Below are 20,048 nucleotides of genomic sequence, written 5' to 3' on the forward strand. Positions count from 1 at the left end.
TTTTACATATCAAAATGATGTACATTTTGTGTAAACTCTAAGGACTTAAGGAAGATAAAAAAAAAGGAAAAGCAGGTGGTGAGGTTTTTGGTTTCTTTTCCATATGAAAAACTTGATCAGCGGGCAGTTAAGAAAGAGAAAAGAAAACAAAGAAGGCATGAGAGGTGTTCTTTGAAATCTTCCAGAGGTGCAATAATAATTGAGCTGATATGCACTGGCTTCTCATAAATTGTCTTGGTAGTCTGGGCATTGAGTACCTTAGAAATTAGCTTTCTCCATGCCTCTTCACTGTTGCTATAATATTCTTGCTAAAGGCCTATTTGTTTGTGTTTAAGGAGCCAGGGTAGTTTCTCTCTTATATTCACTTACAGAACTTGCGTTTTGTTTTTGTGTTCCAAGAACTTTGTCAAGTACCACCATTACTTTACCAAGCCTCCTGCTACTAATTTTATTATAACAGACCAGTAAATCAGCAAAATAAGATTTAGAGCAGTGACTTCCAAACCTAAACTGTGCATCAGAATCCCCTGGAGCTTTCTAAAAACAATCTAGTTCTCTGGCACCTCCCCAGCTCTACATAGATTATCAGATATGAGGGTTGCAGGAATCCTATGCATGTGTCAAAGACCCTAGCTTTGGAGATTCAGATTCCCCAAGTGATTTAGATATGGGAAGGGAGCTCATGCATGGGAGTTGGAAAAACTCGAGACCCATAGATGGTTGCTTGAACTTCACAGTGGTTTATTTAATAACTAGAAGAGACAGTGGGATTGATGATAAATGTTGGACATATTTGGTGTTTTCATCCATGGCTGGATGAGTGCATCAAAAATGGCAAAAAGACCTAGCGCCTTGTAAAGGAGATACGAATCCCAAATGACTGACAGTCCTGAGAGGAATGTTCGTTGCAGACGTAGGCTGAGTAGCGCATAGAGAACAGAAAACAGCCTACCTCCACCCGGAGGAGAAAGCAGCGACCGCCTGTGTGAAGGCCAGAACCACAGTAAGGGCCTTACTGACTGAGAGGCAGGGCTTGCTGAGAAAGCCGGCAGAGCCTGGGCAGCAAAACGGGGATGCGTGATGCGCTCCCTTCACTTCTCCAGTTTCCCCTGGAGCGCCTCATCCTTGCAGAGTGCCTGGAATAGACGCTTGTCCTTCTGTGCCCTCTTTATCACCCTCATTCATCCTTCTGCTGTGGAGTTACTCAGAAGTGCTCTCAGCCACCTCTTGTTGGTCAGCTCCTAGTGTTTCATTGTATTTCTGCCTTTGCTAATGCGTTTGATCTTGAAACTCTTTTCCCTTAACTTCTAAGACCTCTGTCCCCTGGTTGCCCCTCTTCCTGTCCGGCCATGTCTCCTTGTCCTCTTCACGTCTCTTTTGACATGCTCCATGGTGGACGTTTTTGCCCTTTGCCCAGAGTTGACTCAGCATTTTCTCCGGTCTTCACGTCCCTCTGAAGTCCACGCCTCATTTCTGTGTGCTTCCCAGACAGCTGTGCTCACTGTCTGAAGCTTGGGTCATGGTCTTACTGATTCCCACCACCACCAACCCCCCGCCCCGTTCCCGCCTCCATTCACCCCACCAACAAAGCCGAGACCCTCCTCTGCCCTCGTTGGTTGTCGACCACCAAACCTGTCTCTGCTTCTGTCCCTGAAGCGTCCCTTGAACGTGTCCCTTTCTCATTAGTCCTGTGACGACCTGCGATCTTCATCTTGCCCTACTTGGCTTGCGGGAAATTCTACCAGTTTCCGCCGCTCTGTGCCATCATGGAAATGCAGGCCCATGTGCTACATATTCTGACATTTCAAGCAGAGCTGGAAGTCCATATTTTCATGTAAACTTTCTGAATCCTTAAAATGCTTGTAACTAATTTAGAAACTTTGATAACACCATGTGCACCTTCATAGGCCACTAGTTTGTAATGTTTTACTTAAACATAAGGTAAAAATATCAAAGAAAATGTGATTTTGTTGTCTTTTGGCATGAGAAAAAGCTTTATATCAGAATTTCAAAACAAGACATGTATTTGACTAAATAAAATTGGAAAACACTTTGGCCAAATAAAAATACTATAAACAGTTAAAATATAAGTGATACTATGGGAAGAAAAAATTTTCAGTTAAAGGTCAATGTAGTTCTTATAAAATTATGCTTATAAATCAGTGTAAAACATAAGTTCAGAAAAGCTCTGTTCCCTAATAGAAATAAACAGAGGATGTGTAGAAATACAAATGAATCTGAAATAAAGCTTGTCCTTACTTGCAGTCAAAGAAATAGAGATTAAAAAGCCATGAGCAGTGGTGAAGCCATGCGCACCTGTTCTGTATTTGAGGGTCCAGTATTGATGCGTATGTGGGGAAATGGACATGATCATATACTCCTGGTAGGAATTTGAATTGGGCTTCCCTGGTGGCTTAGGTAGTGAAGAATCCACTTGCCATATGGGATACCTGGATTCGATCCCTGGGTCTGAAAGATCCCTGGAGAAGGAAATGGCAACCCATTGTAGTATTCTTGCCTGGAAAATTCCATAGACAGAGAAGCATGGTGGGCTGCAGTCCATGGGGTCACAAAGAGTGGGACATGACTGAATGACTAGCACTTTCACACTTTAACTTTCACACTTTTCTGGAATGGAAGGTGGCAATTTCACATTGGTCCAAGTTTTAGCAGAATTCTGGAAATTAGGAAAAGAGAAAACAAATTTATCATTAAAAAAAAAAATCAAAGTTCCAGGAAACAGTAAAAAAGACACTAGGAGGCAAGAATTGAAGTGGAAAAGACTAACAACTTTCTAAAGCATTGAAGGATATGTTCATATGTTCTCTGGTTTAAGAAATCTCAGCATCCCAGCAGGATAAATTTTTCAAAAGATCCTGGATATATTGTAGTAAATTTCAAAACACCAAAGACTTAAAGTGTTAGTCAGTGTTAGACAGGCTTCTCTGTCCCTGGAATTCTCCAGGCAAAAATACTAGAGTGGGTAGGGGAATCTTCTCAACCCAGGGATTGAACCCAGGTCTCCCACATTGAAGGCAGATTCATCACTGTCTGAGCCACCAGGGAAACCCCTGATGCCCCAACGTGGGGCCAAAAAAAGAATAAATAGAAAACCGTAATAACCCCTGTTAAAGAATTTAGACCACTATTTCAGAAGTACCGGATCTGAACATTTTACCAAGGAATTCCCTCAAAATTTAAGAGATAGGTAATTGCAATTTTGTATAACAGAATAATAGCTAACATTTCCAACTCATTTTAGTATAACTTGACACTAAAACCAGATAAGGACAATACAAGAGAGGAAAGTTACAAGCCAGTCTCACTCAAACAATAAAAATAGAAATCCTAAACTAAATGTTAGCAACCCAAATTTGACAATGTGGAAGAATCATGACAGATGCCAAGTTGGTTCATAATTAGAAAGCCTATTAGTATTTATCATAATTAGAAAGCCTATTAGTATTTACAACATTAATATGTTATAGGAGAACAATGCATATGGTAACTAGATTGAAAAAAAAGTAGCTATCATTCATGATAAAAAATTCTTGGAAAGATTAGGATCATGTCTACAAAAGTCTATAGCAAATATTGTTCTCAGTAGTAAAACATTAAAAGTGTTCCTTTTATAACTGTGAGGACCACAAAAGTGGTTACTACAATATTCAACAATTACTGGAGGTTCCAGCCCAAACAATAAGACAGGGAAAATAAAACAGGTGAAATATTAGAAATAAAGAACAAAATTTTAGGGGGTAAATGTATACATAGAAAAGTCTAGAGGAAATATGCAGACTAATTATTAGAATTAATAAGATTTAATATCTTTTTCAGCTGTAGGTCAGCATATAGAAATCATCTTATTACAGCAGACAGTTGGAAAATGTAATTTTTAGGAGCTGATATGTATAGCGGTAGCAATAAAAAAAAATGGGAAGTTCCTAATAGTAAACTTAATAAAGTATGCAATAAATTTATGTAGAAAATTTTTAAACTTTATCGAAAGACATTTTAAAAGTCCTTAAAAATAACTGGGAGACTTACCATGTTAAATGCATATGAAATCTCATTATCATAAAGATCTTATTTTCCCCAACTTAATCTATAGATTGAAGGCCTTTCTAACCACAGCTCCCAACAAAGTTTTTTCCATGAAGTTTGACAAGCTAATACTAAAAGCTGTATGACAGTCTGCAGGACCAAGAATAACTCCAAGTAATTTTATGAAGAGTGGAAACTGTGTTGAGGATCAGGAGAGGAACTTGCACTACTGGATACTGGGATTTACAAATGCAGCTCAGGTAATTACCACAGTGTGCACTGACTCTTGGTCAATGGAATAAAATAACTCAGAGAGACCAGTTTATATATGACACAGCTGGCAGTTCAGATCATTGGGGACCTTCTGTTTGACTGTTCAATAGAGAACTGGGGAAAGAATAAAAGTGGATTCCTAATGGATACCATACACAAAGTCCATGTACATAGCATTGAGACTTGTTAAAAAATCAGATCATAAAGCAGCATTTCTAACCTGTCTCCATTTGTGTAAAAAGAGACAAGAATATGTGTGTGATTATATATCCTGAGAAAAGATCTGGAGGATATTGAAGTTAAGGTGACAAGTGACTCTCTCTGGGTGGTTGGATTTTTGCTGATTTAACCATCTCTTTATGCCTCTTTTTTGTTTCTGTTTAGTTTTTTTTTTTTTTTAATACATTAAGTGTATATTACTTTTAATTAGAAATTTTTTTTCATTTTTAATTTTCTGCCTATTTGGTATCTATTTTATTTTTAGTCTTCTTTGAGATTATCTTTTCAAATTCTTCTTGGCAACTTCCAAACTGCCTCCTCCTTTCACGCACAGAAATAACATTTTCATTGTAATTTTGATTGAAATTGTCTGGCGCATAATAGTCACTCAGTACATGTTTGTTAAATAGATAAATATGGGGACAATTCACATCTTAACACTGGTTAAGCCTTCCAACCAAGAACATGATATGTTACTCAAATCTTTTCAAGTCTTTTTTTTCCTAAATGTGAGCTTTTCTGTTTTCTAAAAATACAGATCTCACACCTTCATGCAATTATTGTTTTCTAAAATGGTATAATCTTTTCTTTTCCCCCCACATTGAGTCAGACCGTTAACTGTGTAGCTTTGCCATCAGGACTTAGAAGTGTCAGAAAGATGATTAAATGTAGATAAGCATATCCTGTGTAGTGAGGTCAAGGACCGGGGTTTATTTAGCTTAGAGTAAATGACTGCATTGAAACTGAATACCTGTCTCCAAGCACGTGATAGTGGCCAGCTTTCCTTCAACTCTGCTGAAGACAAGACACAGGAAAATGAACTTCAGCTAGAATGTGAGTGACTCAGATTAAAGATTGCAAACTGACAGTGTGACGCCAAAGTGGCCCTTGGGAACATTTTCTTTGGACTGTAGAATATATTATAAAACTTTGAATTCATTGCTAATTTGAAATTTTGGAGGTCTCACATGAAAATTTAGATTTCCAGCTTTTCTGGCAAGGCTTAAAATCTAGTATCCTGTGCCGGAGTTTCAGTGGCAGCTGATGGCTGGAATTCCGAAGCGACTGCCCCTCTTTAAAACAGCTGTGTGCTTTCTCCAGTTCTCCATGTCAGAACCCAGCCCTTCCTGTTATCTGCCTTGCCCTCTAAGCATTTTAGTCTGCAACCTCAGCTCCAGTGATAAAGGAAGAACTGAGTTGCCCATACACAGGCATGGCATTTTTCATTTTCAGGGTTGTTTTTAAAATGTGGTTTAAATATGGTCTGACTACTAAGCAAGAAGTGGACCAGGTGATTTCTCAAAGGTCTTTCCTGTCCTGTGAGTCTGTGATCCTGTTGGAATAGTGCCATGGTTCAAGAACTCAATGCATATGGTTGTCGAAGCTGCAGTGCGCCCATTGCAAGGCACAGAGCCCACAAAGCTCATCGTTCATCTGGTATTTCTTCATGTTGGGCATAGGAAGTTTGACAGATTTTGCAGAGGACCTGTTTCAAGAGCCTAGAGTTCAAACAACTAGCTACTTAATTTAGAAGATTTGCTAAAAGTCTGGTTCTTTTGTACATAGTTATATAAATGTGAGTGAAGGACTTTGTGAGTAACTTTAAGTTTTATAAGTATCCAGTATCACATCACTCCCATCATTACTGTGGGGCACCATTGTTTTGAATATCATTTCATCTGTGCTTGAATATCATCTAAGCACAGTTTTCATATTTAATGTTAAGGGTATATATACTCTTATAAACAAAAAAGTAGGAAAGCAGTGTGGGAAAAAAATCTGAAGTGATAATGTCTCAGTCTGTGGAAAATTCTTAAAGAGATGGGAATACCAGACCACCTGACCTGCCTCTTGAGAAATCTGTATGCAGGTCAGGAAGCAACAGATAGAACTGAACATGGAACAACACACGGGTTCCAAATAGGAAAAGGAGGATGTCAAAGCTGTTTATTGTCACCCTGCTTATTTAACTTGTATGCAGAGTACATCATGAGAAATGCTGGGCTGGAGGAAACACAAGCTGGAATCAAGATTGCCGGGAGAAATATGAATAACCTCAGATACGCAAATGACACCACCCTTATGGCAGAAAGCAAAGAACCAAAGAGCCTCTTGATGAAAGTGAAAGAGGAGAGTGAAAAAGTTGGCTTCAAACTCAACATTCAGAAAACTAAGATCATGGCATCTGGTCCCATCACTTGATGGGAAATAGATGGGGAAACAATGGAAACAGAGACTTAATTTTGGGGGGCTCCAAAATGACTGCAGATGGTGACTTCAGCCATGAAATTAAAAGATGCTTGCTCCTTGGAAGAAAAGCTGTGACAAACCTGGACAGCATATTAAAAAGCAGAGACATTACTTTAACAACAAAGGTACATCTAGTCAAAGCTATGGTTTCTCCAGAAGTCATGTATGGATGCGAGAGTTGGACCATAAAGAAAGCTGAACACAGAAGAATCAATGCTTTTGAACTGTGGTACTGGAGAAGACTTTAGAGTCCCTTGGACTGCAGGAAGATCCAACCAGTCCACCCTAAAGGAAATCAGTCCTGGGTGTTTATTGGAAGGACTGAAGCTGAAGCTGAAACGCTAACTTTGGCCACCTGAGGGGAAGAACCAACTCATTTGAAAAACCCTGATGCTGGGAAAGACTGAGGGCAGGAGGAGAAGGGGATGACAGAGGATGAAATGGTTGGATGGCATCACCAACTCAATGGACATAAGTTTGAGCAAGCTTGGGGAGCTGGTGTTGGACAGGGAAGCCTGGCATGCTGCAGTCCATGGGGTTGCGAAGAGTCAGACATGACTGAGCGACTGAACTGAACAGCACTGAACTGATGGATCTTGTAAATAATAATAGCATGTGGCCAGTGGTATTACATACAGAGTCTGTAATACTGAGGCTACAGGTAGAAAAATTGTTTTGTTTTTTTCCTGACTAAATTTCAGTTCAGTTCAGTCGCTCAGTCGTGTCCGACTCTTTGCGACCCCATGAATCGCAGCACGCCAGGCCTCCCTGTCCATCACCAACTCCTGGAGTTCACTCAGACTCACGTCCATCGAGTCAGTGATGCCATCCAGCCATCTCATCCTCTGTCGTCCCCTTCTCCTCCTGCCCCCAATCCCTCCCAGCATCAGTCTTTTCCAATGAGTCAACTCTTCTATGTGGTGCCCAAAGTATTGGAGTTTCAGCTTCAACATCAGTCCTTCCAAAGAACACCCAGGACTGATCTCCTTTAGAATGGACTGGGTGGATCTCCTTGCAGTCCAAGGGACTCTCAAGAGTCTTCTCCAACACCACAGTTCAAAAGCATCAATTCTTCGGCGCTCACCTTTCTTCACAGTCCAACTTTCACATCCATACATGACTACTGGAAAAACCATAGCCTTGACTAGACGGACCTTTGTTGGCAAAGTAATGTCTCTGCTTTTGAATATGCTGTGTAGGTTGGTCGTAACTTTCCTTCCAAAGAGTAAGCGTCTTTTAATTTCATGGCTGCATTCACCATCTGCAGTGATTTTGGAGCCCCCTAAAATAAAGTCTGACCCTGTTTCCACTGTTTCTCCATCTATTTGCCATGAAGTGATGGGGCCAGATGCCATGACCTTCATTTTCTGAATGTTGAGCTTTAAGCCAACTTTTTCACTCTCCACTTTCACTTTCATCAAGAGGCTTTTGAGTTCCTCTTCACTTTCTGCCATAAGGGTGGTGTCATCTGCGTATCTGAGGTTATTGATATTTCTCCCGGCAATCTTGATTCCAGCTTGTGCTTCTTCCAGCCCAGCGTTTCTCATGAGGTATTCTGCATATAAGTTAAATAAGCAGGGTGACAATATACAGCCTTGACGTACTCCTTTTCCTATTTGGAACCAGTCTGTTGTTCCATGTCCAGTTCTAACTGTTGCTTCCTGACCTGCATATAGGTTTCTCAAGAGGCAGATCAAGTGGTCTGGTATTCCCATCTCTTTCAGAATTTCTACAGTTTATTGTGATCCACACAGTCAAAGGCTTTGGCATAGTCAATAAAGCAGAAATAGCTGTTTTTCTGGAACTCTCTTGCTTTTTCCATGATCCAGCAGATGTTGGCAATTTGATCTCTGGTTCCTCTGCCTTTTTTCAAACCAGAGAAGTTCACGGTTCACATATTGCTGAGGCCTGGCTTGGAGAATTTTGTGTATCACTTTACTAGCGTGTGAGAGGAGTGCAATTGTACAGTAGTTTGAGCATTCTTTGGCATTGCCTTTCTTTGGGATTGGGATGAAAACTGACCTTTGCCAGTCCTGTGGCCAGTGCTGAGTTTTCCAAATTTGCTGGCATATTGAGTGCAACACTTTCACAGCATCATCTTTCAGGATTTGAAATAGCTCAACTGGAATTCCATCACCTCCACTAGCTTTGTTCGTAGTGATGCTTTCTAAGGCCCACTTGACTTCACATTGTAGGATGTCTGGCTCTAGGTGAGTGATCATACCATTGTGATTATCTGGGTCGTGAAGATCTTTTTTGTACAGTTCTTCTGTGTATTCTTGCCACCTCTTCTGAATATCTTCTGCTTCTGTTAGGTCCATGCCATTTCTGTCCTTTATCGAGCCCATCTTTGCATGAAATGTTCCCTTGGTATCTCTAATTTTCTTGAAGAGATCCCTAGTCTTTCCCATTCTGTTGTTTTCCTGAATTTCTTTGCATTGATCACTGAGGAAGGCTTTCTTATCTCTTCTTGCTATTCTTTGGAACTCTGCATTCAGATGCTTATATCTTTCCTTTTCTCCTTTGCTTTTTGCTTCTTTTCTTTTCACAGCTATTTGTAAGGCCTCCCCAGACAGCCATTTTGCTTTTTTGCATTTCTTTTCCATGGAGATGGTCTTAATCCCTGTCTCCTGTACAATGTCACAAACCTCCATCCATAGTTCATCAGGCACTCTGTCTATCAGATCTATCCCTTAAATCTATTTCTCTCTTCCACTATATAATCATAAGGGATTTGATTTAGGTCATACCTGAATGGTCTAGTGGTTTTCCCTACTTTCTTCAATTTAAGTCTGAATTTGGCAATAAGGAGTTCATGGTCTGAGCCACAGTCAGCTCCCAGTCTTGTTTTTGCTGAATGTATAGAGCTTCTCCATCTTTGGGTACAGTATTTGGCCACAAGTAATTATTTTGCTCACAGGTTTTTTTTTTTTTTTCTTTTTTTCTTTTTAATGGGTCTAACCAGTTTGCCCATTTGTTTTGGCATCAAATAGACATAGCTTTATTGTGACTCAGAGTCCAGTACTGTCCTTATTTAAAGACATGAAATGTTATCTCAAGGGAAATGTTTTGGAGTCTCTAAATGTCTTGGGTAATAAGTGAAATTTTTAACCCAGGACCAAATATTCCATTTACCCACCCAAATTGTTTCCCAGTTGTGGTCTTAGACTAGGCTCCTGTGTGTATTCTTAAACTTATGAAGGGCTCTTGTTTTTGGTTCCCACAGAACAATTTCTTTCTGCATCCACACCCACATCAGCAGTGATGAAGGTCAGACTGAGACCCACAGAATGTTTCAGAGGGCTCCATAAAGTCTTTTCCCAAGGCCACGTGTCACACTTGGTTTGTCCTTTAAGTTCTAACAGATGGTATCAAACTCATGACTTTTCTAGCCTTGACCGTCTGATAAGGACAGGTATCACTTTCCAAATAGGCACAGTTCCCAAAGTCATGACTTATGACATCATCTCTCCTGAATGAAATAGCTTTAAAATAGATGCAGTCTCCATCTTTTAAGTATGTTCTGTGTTCTGGAGTAATCCAGCACCAAGACAGTGTCCGTACTTGATAGGTATCAGCCCCTTTCTTCATGCGGTCTTATTAAATCTTACTCAAGTCTTCATCTGGTGAGTGAGCCCTGACTCACGACCTCAGCCTGGAAACAGTCACAAGTCTGAACCGGCTCACAGGAGGGAGCTGCTGCTAGTTCAGCCAGGAGGCATCTGGTTGCCACCAAGTGCCCTTTCTTCCAGCAAAAGTAGACCAATATGAGACCACTCTCCCACCTGCTTAAGTAAGCTTACCTTAGCTGAAAGTTGAAGTATTTATAAATTTAAGGTTTTGTTTCTTTGAAATCAACTTTAGGACTAAATCTTCAAATCATCTCTGTTCTAGACTTCAAATTGTGATCACAGCTTTAGTTTAAACTTAAAATTTCCTGCAACAGCTAAAGAAGCCATCAACATTAATAAGTGGCTGGCATTCTAAAAGAGTGGATAAAAGGGAAAGAGAGAGATTATTCTAGGTGAAAGAGACAAAACCAGATGCAGTGTGTGACCTTTGGTTGGATTCTAATTCAGGAGTATCAGTAATTTGGGGGACAGTTTGAGAATTTCAATGTGGACCATTTAAGCAATAATGTCATGTCAGTTACGATTATGGGATTTTGTGATGTAGGAGAATGTCATTGTCTAGGAGTCTGTATTACATATTGTGGAGTTATCTGTAAGGATATCTATTCTGAAATGGTATATAGCAAGTGTGTATGTGAAATATGATACAATATTAACCATTATTGAGTCTAGATGGTGGGCTTTGGGTGTTCATGGCACTGTTTTTCCACTTTTCTGGGTGTTTGAAATTTTTCATGCTTGTGAGTAATGATACAAACGAAGCAGTTGTCTCAGGGAGGGGAGTGCTGTGAGCCACAGTAAGTCTTGCTGAGGGCTTCCTGTGGTTTGAGAGAAGGCTTTGCTGGAGGGGATTCTGAGTGGTGGGTGGAGCGTACTGTGAGTGGTACTTTCCTGCCCAGGCCCCAGGCTAGCCATCCAGGGGCTCAGCAGGTGACCCCAAGGCGGTTTCCCAGGCTCCTGTGAATTGCTTTCCTAATCACAGTGGGAGAGGGCTTCCCACCACAAGCTGGACCGCAGCTTCCCCTTGGCAGTCTTGCGGAAGCTCAGGTCACATTGGCCAGGAATCCCTGGAAAACAAGCGAAGCTGCATGGCTTTACAGTAAAAACTCCATGTTGTAGATTTGCTCTTAGCATCTTGGGATTGTGAAATATCAATATAACGACCCAAATAAATGACCACTTCCTTCAAAAGTACTATTACTCATTGGAGCACAGTACTACTTAAGACTAATCTGCTGCCTCCCTAAGTCAGGGTGGAACTTGTTCAACTCACATTTGATTTTTTTGTTTTTTTGTTTTTCCTTTCTATTTCATAAAGTCTCTAAATTTCTAATAAAGCCAGTTGGAGCAGTTTATTTTAGACAGAATGCAAAATGAAATAGTAGCAGAACTCTGTCCTTAAAGCAGAGACCACCCTTTCTTTATCTCACAAAATGACCCCATCTCCTTTTTTTCTCGGGTTCTTGATGTTCTTTGGAGAAGAGTAGAAGGAAGTGCATGTGGCAACAGGTCGGCATCTAGAACGTCACTGGGGCATTGGGAGGTTGTCTGTTGGGAGGTGGTGGGCAGTATGGTAGCTCCTTATAAAGCATGGTGCTTGGGAGGCGCAGGGATAGACTTTGGGGGCTGCTGGGGAGACGCTGGCCTCTGGCTGGGACTGGACGCCTCGTACATCAAGCAGTGCAGTGTGTGTCTGTCAGTCTGTCAGTCGTGTCTGGCTCTTTGTGACCCCGTAGACTGAGGCCCGCCAGGCTTCTCTGTCCTTGGAGTTCTCCAGACAAGAATGCTAAATTGGATTGCCGTTCCCTTCTCCAGGGTATCTTCCCAGCCCAGGGATTGAACCTGGGTCTCCTGAATTGCAGGCAGATTCTTTACTGTCTGAGCTACCATGGGAACCCAATTATTTTTTGAAATAGACCTACCTGAAGACTACTGGTGGTAAGATGCTTCCATGATAAAGCAGTTCTCTCTCTAATCCTAGTCTCTATTTGTGGCTAAACATAGATTTTTCAGGCTAAGGAGGACCACAGTAGCTCTCAAGAAAATAGGCATCCTTAATTGTGATTTACAAGTGCCTCTAGATTTTGGAATACCATTGCCATGTAATTTTCAGATGAAAAGGTGTATGATTTATGAAAAGGTAAAGATGAAATCACTTTATGATTTCCATTTTGCTTCTTCCTCCCAGCCCTGACCCCAGTTCTGGGCTTTTAGAGCATCAATATTGCAAGCCTGTAGCTGGTGCCCAAGAAGGGGGAAGCAGAGGGTCCCCTGGATTCTTTGCCAAGCTGCCATTTAGCTTTCAAGCATAGTGGAGCTTTGCTTGAGCCCCGGATTAGTACACAGTCTCAGAGGCCTGCTCAACTCAGTGAAATCAATGTCATTAAAGAGCAAAGATAATGCAGTCTTTATCACTGCCTGTTATCTGTGGACAAATGAAATACAGCTCCCTAAGTATGTCAATTCAGTGTATTTCAACAGCTGTGAGTTTCTTACGTATCAGAGTTAGGTTACTGTAAGAACAGACACAAACACTTTTTGTGTTTTTTCTCTCTTCTGCTTTCTCTTTAAACAGTAAGGTTTCCCACAGCCAGTATAATTTGGACTAAGCAAGTGCAAATCTCTTTTACATGGTAAACTTACCATTTCTCTTATAGGTGTGTTCAGCAGGGTTTTCCACTAAAACCATAAGAAGATACAGGGTTAGGAAGGATTCCCTTCAAGATAATCCTGTCCTGGGGGCAGTGAGGGGAGTGGGACAGAGGAGGAAAGATTTCAGTAAACTCCACTCTCCTAATAATGTCAGTAGTAAAACAGTCAGAGTTTGACTTATGCTGCTTTATTTTCCTAGAGGGGGAGGCGGTGTATTGAGACAGCTGACCAAGCAGGATTTAGTTATCACTCAAGTGGTATCTCCAGATACCAGGCTTCCTGAACTCATACTGGAACTTTCCTAGTCAACTTCAGATTTAGCCCCTTCCTACCAATAACACTTTATTCCTGGAGATTTTGTACAGCGAAAAGAGTTTGGAGAATTGGAGCATGTTCTCTGACCCCTAATCACGTGGAACTATAAGCGTTAAAGTGTGATCCGCAGCAAAGGCAGAGTGACTTTGATAACATATTCTTGTTGTTGTTCAATCCTTTGCAAAATTCACATAATAAACCATTACTTTGAAAATCACTTCTCTTTGTGTGTTTCTATGTCCCTGACTACCATCCCCCTCCCCCAGCTGCAAGACAAATAAACAGATGTGGATGTCACTTCCACTCTCGCGGTGACCTAAGGTCCGAAGTATTTGTTTTAAAGCACTCAGAATAATGCCAGTGGTGTGCATATTTCATTTGACATTTTAAGCAGAAGAAAGCCACATGACCAAAATGCAATCCACTTCAAGTGTGTTAGGAAAAAACATATTTCATCTCTGTAAACCTGGAGATTATCCTGTCATAGATGTCACTGTTGTTGCGAAATCCCCACGGCTAAAGCAATTGTGTAGACAGAACATCAGGTCTGTGGTCACTGATGTTCTGGATCTTTCTGCTGGATATCTTTCTGAGGATAACAGAAGGATACTTGAGTGTAGAACTGGAAACTTCTTTAATTGTATTTTTTATATATAAATTATTTCAAAACAAGGATCGTATTGGTCTTTGGAGAGTCCAGTGGACCTGGAGACCACCTCTTTTAAGTCCTGGACCTTCCAGTTTTATGACTAAAACCCTGACTCTGAGGATAAGCGATTTGCTGAAGTTGTTTGAGGACCTGGGAACCCTCACCCTTCTTCGGTGGGCCTTTCACTTCTGATTCTTCCACCGGGTACCCAACTGTGTTTACTAGACATTTTTACTTGATCATTTCTGGAGGCTCGTTGACAGAGTGCTTTATACTTGGAGCAGAGCTGGAAGGGAGGAAAGAAGGGAGGGATGGAGAGAGGAGGGAACTATGTTGGTACTTGCCGTGACTACGGAAGTTTTGTTGCTGCAGAATTTGATGATGGTAAGAGGAATGGTGATGTCTCCATCGTTACAGATGGTGGAGTGCACTCCTTCAGACCAGGTTTCTTTAGCTTAACTTTATGCTTGTGATATTTAGTCCTGATATGGCCTCTAGCTGAAGTTCATTTACTTTTAGGGGCAGAGTAGGATTTGCACTGTGTGACTGTTACCTCCCCCACACCCCACTTTGTTTTCAATGAAAAATTCTACTTTTGATGGATATTTGCATCAGTTCCGGTTTGGGACTTCTGTGAAAAGTGCTATTCATGCACCCTGTGTTTATGCTTGAGTTCAGCTTTAGATTCTGAAAGCAGCTGTCAGTGCATGAGAATTCCTGTTAGCCCACATTCTTGCCAACAGTTGGTGTTCATGGCCTTTTCCAGTTTGGCCATTCTGGTGGTTGGAGAGTTTTTTCTGCCTCTTTTTTGGGGGGAGGGAGGGGGACTTATGTCATATTTCGTTTCATCACATCCTATATAAAGACTTTATTTGAATTAGAATAACTTATAGGCAAAACACACTCCTCTTCAAATACTTTAAACTCTTCGTTATGTGAGCTGATAAGCGTGAGCATCAGAAAGTGGCCAATGGTACAACCGCTCAGCCTGAATTAAGCATCTTACCTGAGGGCCTGATTGTTAGGCCTGTTTGGTCCGACCTCCTCAGTTAGGCCATTTTCCAGATAGAGTAACTGAGCCGTTTCAGTGATTGGAGGCCGTTCCAGGTGCCGTGGCCAGGCCTCCTAGGAGTTACTCAGGCATGTGCACCTCTTCCTCTGGAAGAGGCCTCTACAGATCCTCCTACTCTGACTCCCTAGGCAATCACTGAGTGCTCACTGGGCGGCAGGCGCTGGGCCGGGCCTGTGGGGTTCCTTCTCAGACAAGCGTTTAGTCTGATGCTGGCCTCTTTCACTTTACAGGCGTTTTCATTTCACTTTATTGCAGTGTAGTTGATTTACACTGTTGTGTTGGTTTCAGGTGTACAGCAGAGGCATTCAGTTATACGTATATATATACATTCTTTTTCATATTCTTTTCCATTATGGTTTATTAGAGGATATTGAACGTAGTTCTCTGTGCTATACAGCAGGTCCTTGTTGCTTATCTTTTTATATATAGTAGTGTGTGTGTTAATCCCAAGCTTCTAATGGATCCCCCTTCACATTTCCCCTTTGGTAACCACAGGTTTGTTTTCAAAATCTGTGAATCTGTTTCTGTTCATAAGTAAGTTCATTTGTATCATTTTTAAAATTCGATCCCACACATGAGTGATGTATGATACTCACTTTTCAGGTTACGGCTTTAACATCACAGCCTACTTCCTAAAAAGAGGAATACGTCTCCGCTGCCTGAGGGGCTCACCAAGGACAGGTAGGAAGCCGATTTCTTGGGTCATTCTGCACAGTGAGTGTGTCCTTAGAGAAGGAATGAAAATTAAGGAATGACGATTCCTAGTGGCCACATAGCCTTCATGAAACTGAAGTACTAATTAAGAGTGTTTGCAAGCGCTTGAGATTATTTTTTTCCATCTTGCTCTGTTCACTGCCTGCCTCAGTCCAGTGAGCGGGGCCATGCTCCGCCTTCCTTTCCTGCTGCCTCTCGGCACTTGAGCATCCAGAGTCACTTCAGGCAGTTAGACCGCTGTCTGTGAACACTGAGGCCTTGGAGTACAGAGCGAGCGTGTGTGTGAAAAAGTGCATTCCCGGCCCTGAGCTGCCAGGGCCTCTCCGTAGGTGTGTGATGGGGCCCCCTGCCCCCACGACTCCCCGAGTCAAGATGTCCACTGAGGAGATGAGGTCAAATGTGTCCAGCCAACAACAACAGAGTCAGATGCTAACAACTGCTCTCCAAGTCCATCTGAGCTTTGGAAAGAAAATTTAACTCAGCTTCCTTTGCTGATTTTAGTAAATAAGATATGAAACAGGGACATTAAAAATGAACTATGCGGCAACTATACTCCAATAAAAACTTAGGAAAAAATAAAAGCAGTAGTACTTCTGGCACCCCACTCCAGTACTCTTGCCTAGAAAATCCCATGGACGGAGAAGCCTCGTAGGCTTCAGTCCATGGGGTCTCGAAGAGTCGGACACGACTGAGTGACTTCACTTTCACTTTTCACCTTCATGCATTGGAGAAGGAAATGGCAACCCACTCCAGTGTTCTTGCCTGAAGAATCTCAGGGACGGGGGAGCCTGGTGGGCTGCCGTCTATGGGGTCGCACAAAGTTGGACACGACTAAAGCGACTTAGCAACAGCAGCAGTACTTCCAAGTAAAATACAGTATTCTAAACAAAGCAACAACAAAAAATGAACTGTGTAAAGGTTTGGTCTTGGGATCATTGCAATTATCTGCACTTTCTTAACTTTAAGTGTCACTTGACTGTATTACTCTCACGGTGGGGCCTTCCACTCTGTTCAATCCTCTTAGTCAAATAAATCAGTTAACTTTGTATCTGTTAAAATACAGCCTAGCCACCCTTCATGGTAGGGACTGCCATTGCCTAAATTTTTATTTAAATGTTCATGAAAATCTCAGTTACAACCTAAGCAGAGTGAAGGGCTTTCTGTTGATAAATACCTGGCACCAAATTGCTTAAAATCTGCTGTTCTAGCATTCTTATTTTTCAGAGGAATCATTTGATCAGATCAGATCAGATCAGATCAGTCGCTCAGTCGTATCCGACTCTTTGCAACCCCATGAATCGTAGCACGCCAGGCCTCCCTGTCCATCACCAACTCCTGGAGTTCACTCAGACTCACGTCCATCGAGTCAGTGATGCCATCCAGCCATCTCATCCTCTGTCGTCCCCTTCTCCTCCTGCCCCCAGTCCCTCCCAGCATCAGTCTTTTCCAATCAGTCAACTCTTTGCATGAGGTGGCCAAAGTACTGGAGTTTCAGCTTTATCATCATTCCTTCCAAAGAAATCCCAGGGCTGATCTCCTTCAGAATGGACTGGTTGGATCTCCTTGCAGTCCAAGGGACTCTCAAGAGTCTTCTCCAACACCACAGTTCAAAAGCATCAATTCTTCGGCGCTCAGCCTTCTTCACAGTCCAACTCTCACATCCATACATGACCACAGGAAAAACCATAGCCTTGACTAGACGAACCTTTGTTGGCAAAGTAATGTCTCTGCTTTTGAATATGCTATCTAGGTTGGTCATAACTTTCCTTCCAAGGAGTAAGCATCTTTTAATTTCATGGCTGCAATCACCATCTGTAGTGATTTTGAAGCCCAGAAAAATAAAGTCTGCCACTGTTTCCACTGTTCCCCAATCTATTTCCCATGAAGTGATGGGACTGGATGACATGATCTTCGTTTTCTGAATGTTGAGCTTTAAGCCAACTTTTTCACTCTCCACTTTCACTTTCATCAAGAGGCTTTTGAGTTCCTCTTCACTTTCTGCCGTATGTCATCTGCATATCTGAGGTTATTGATATTTCTCCCGGCAATCTTGATTCCAGCTTGTGTTTCTTCCAGTCCAGCGTTTCTCATGATGTACTCTGCATAGAAGTTAAATAAGCAGGGTGACAATATACAGCCTTGACGAACTCCTTTTCCTATTTGGAACCAGTCTGTTGGTCCATGTCCAGTTCTAACTGTTGCTTCCTGACCTGCATACAAATTTCTCAAGAGGCAGATCAGGTGGTCTGGTATTCCCATCTCTTTCAGAATTTTCACAGTTTATTGTGATCCACACAGTCAAAGGCTTTGGCATAGTCAATAAAGCAGAAATAGATGTTTTTCTGGAACTCTCTTGCTTTTTCCATGATCCAGTGGATGTTGGCAATTTGATCTCTGGTTCCTCTGCCTTTTCTAAAACCAGCTTGAACATCAGGAAGTTCCCGGTTCACATATTGCTAAAGCCTGGCTTGGAGAATTTTGATCATTACTTTACTAGCATGTGAGATGAGTGCAATTGTGCGGTAGTTTGAGCATTCTTTGGCATTGCCTTTCTTTGGGATTGGAATGCAAACTGACCTTTGCCAGTCCTGTGGCCACTGCTGAGTTTTCCAAATTTGCTGGCATATTGAGTGCAGGACTTTCACAGCATCATCTTTCAGGATTTGGAATAGCTCAACTGGAATTCCATCACCTCCACTAGCTTTGTTCATAGTGATGCTTTCTAAGGCCCACTTGACTTTACATTCCAGGATGTCTGGCTCTAGGTCAGTGATCACACCATCGTGATTATCTGGGTCATGAAGATCTTTTTTGTACAGTTCTTCTGTGTATTCTTGCCATCTCTTCTTAATATCTTCTGCTTCTCGTAGGTCCATACCATTTCTGTCCTTTATCGAGCTCATCTTTGCATGAAATATTCCTTTGGTATCTCTGATTTTCTTGAAGAGATCCCTAGTCTTTCCTATTCTGTTGTTTTCCTCTATTTCTTTGCATTGATCGCTGAAGAAGGCTTTCTTATCTCTTCTTGCTATTCTTTGGAACTCTGCATTCAGATGTTTATATCTTTCCTTTTCTCCTTTGCTTTTCACTTCTCTTCTTTTCACAGCTATTTGTAAGGCCTCCCCAGATAGCCATTTTGCTTTTTTGCATTTCTTTTCCATGGGGATGGTCTTGATCCCTGTCTCCTGTACAATGTCACAAACCTCATTCCATAGTTCATCAGGTACTGTATCTATCAGATCTAGGCCCTTAAATCTATTTCTCACTTCCACTGTATAATCATAAGGGATTTGATTTAGGTTATACCTGAATGGTCTAGTGGTTTTCCCTACTTTCTTCAATTTAAGTCTGAATTTGGCAATAAGGAGTTCATGGTCTGAGCCACAGTCAGCTCCTGGTCTTGTTTTTGCTGACTGTATAGAGCTTCTCCATCTTTGGCTGCAGAGAATATAATCAGTCTGATTTTGTTGTTGACCATCTGGTGATGTCCATGTATAGAGTCTTCTCTTGTGTTGTTGGAAGAGGGTGTTTGTTATGACCAGTGCATTTTCTTGGCAAAACCCTATTAGTCTTTGCCCTGCTTCATTCCGTATTCCAAGGCCAAATTTGCCTGTTACTCCAGGTGTTTCTTGACTTCCTACTTTTGCATTCCAGTCCCCTATAATGAAAAGGACATCTTTTTGTGGTGTTAGTTCTAAAAGGTCTTGTAGGTCTTCATAGAACCATTCAACTTCAGCTTCTTCAGCGTTACTGGTTGGGGCATAGACTTGGATTACTGTGATATTGAATGGTTTGCCTTGGAAACGAACAGAGATCATTCTGTCGTTTTTGAGATTGCATCCAAGTACTGCATTTCGGACTCTTTTGTTGACCATGATGGCTACTCCATTTCTTCTGAGGGATTCCTGCCCGCAGTAGTAGATATAATGGTCATCTGAGTTAAATTCACCCATTCCAGTCCATTTCAGTTCACTGATTCCTAGAATGTCGACATTCACCTTGCCATCTCTTATTTGACCACTTCCAATTTGCCTTGATTCATGGACCTGACATTCCAGGTTCCTATGCAATATTGCTCTTTAAAGCATCGGACCTTGCTTCTATCATCAGTCACATCCACAGCTGTGTATTGTTTTTGCTTTGGCTCCATCCCTTCATTCTTTCTTGAGTTATTTCTCCACTGATCTCCAGTAGCATATTGGGCACCTACTGACTTGGGGAGTTTCTC

At 41.6% G+C, this 20,048-nt stretch overlaps 1 protein-coding gene across 1 annotated transcript in view; it reads left to right on the forward strand.

Moving 5' to 3' along the window:
• The window catches only part of SLX4IP (SLX4 interacting protein), a 220,746-nt gene that overhangs the window by 169,354 nt on the left and 31,344 nt on the right, over positions 1 to 20,048 (forward strand). Inside the window, 1 exon segment of the mRNA XM_070800694.1 lies at positions 15,710 to 15,787. Within this exon segment, the coding sequence (XP_070656795.1) occupies positions 15,710 to 15,787 (78 nt within the window).

This window comes from Bos indicus, chromosome 13, assembly GCF_029378745.1.
Source record: "Bos indicus isolate NIAB-ARS_2022 breed Sahiwal x Tharparkar chromosome 13, NIAB-ARS_B.indTharparkar_mat_pri_1.0, whole genome shotgun sequence".
Lineage (NCBI taxonomy): Eukaryota > Metazoa > Chordata > Mammalia > Artiodactyla > Bovidae > Bos > Bos indicus.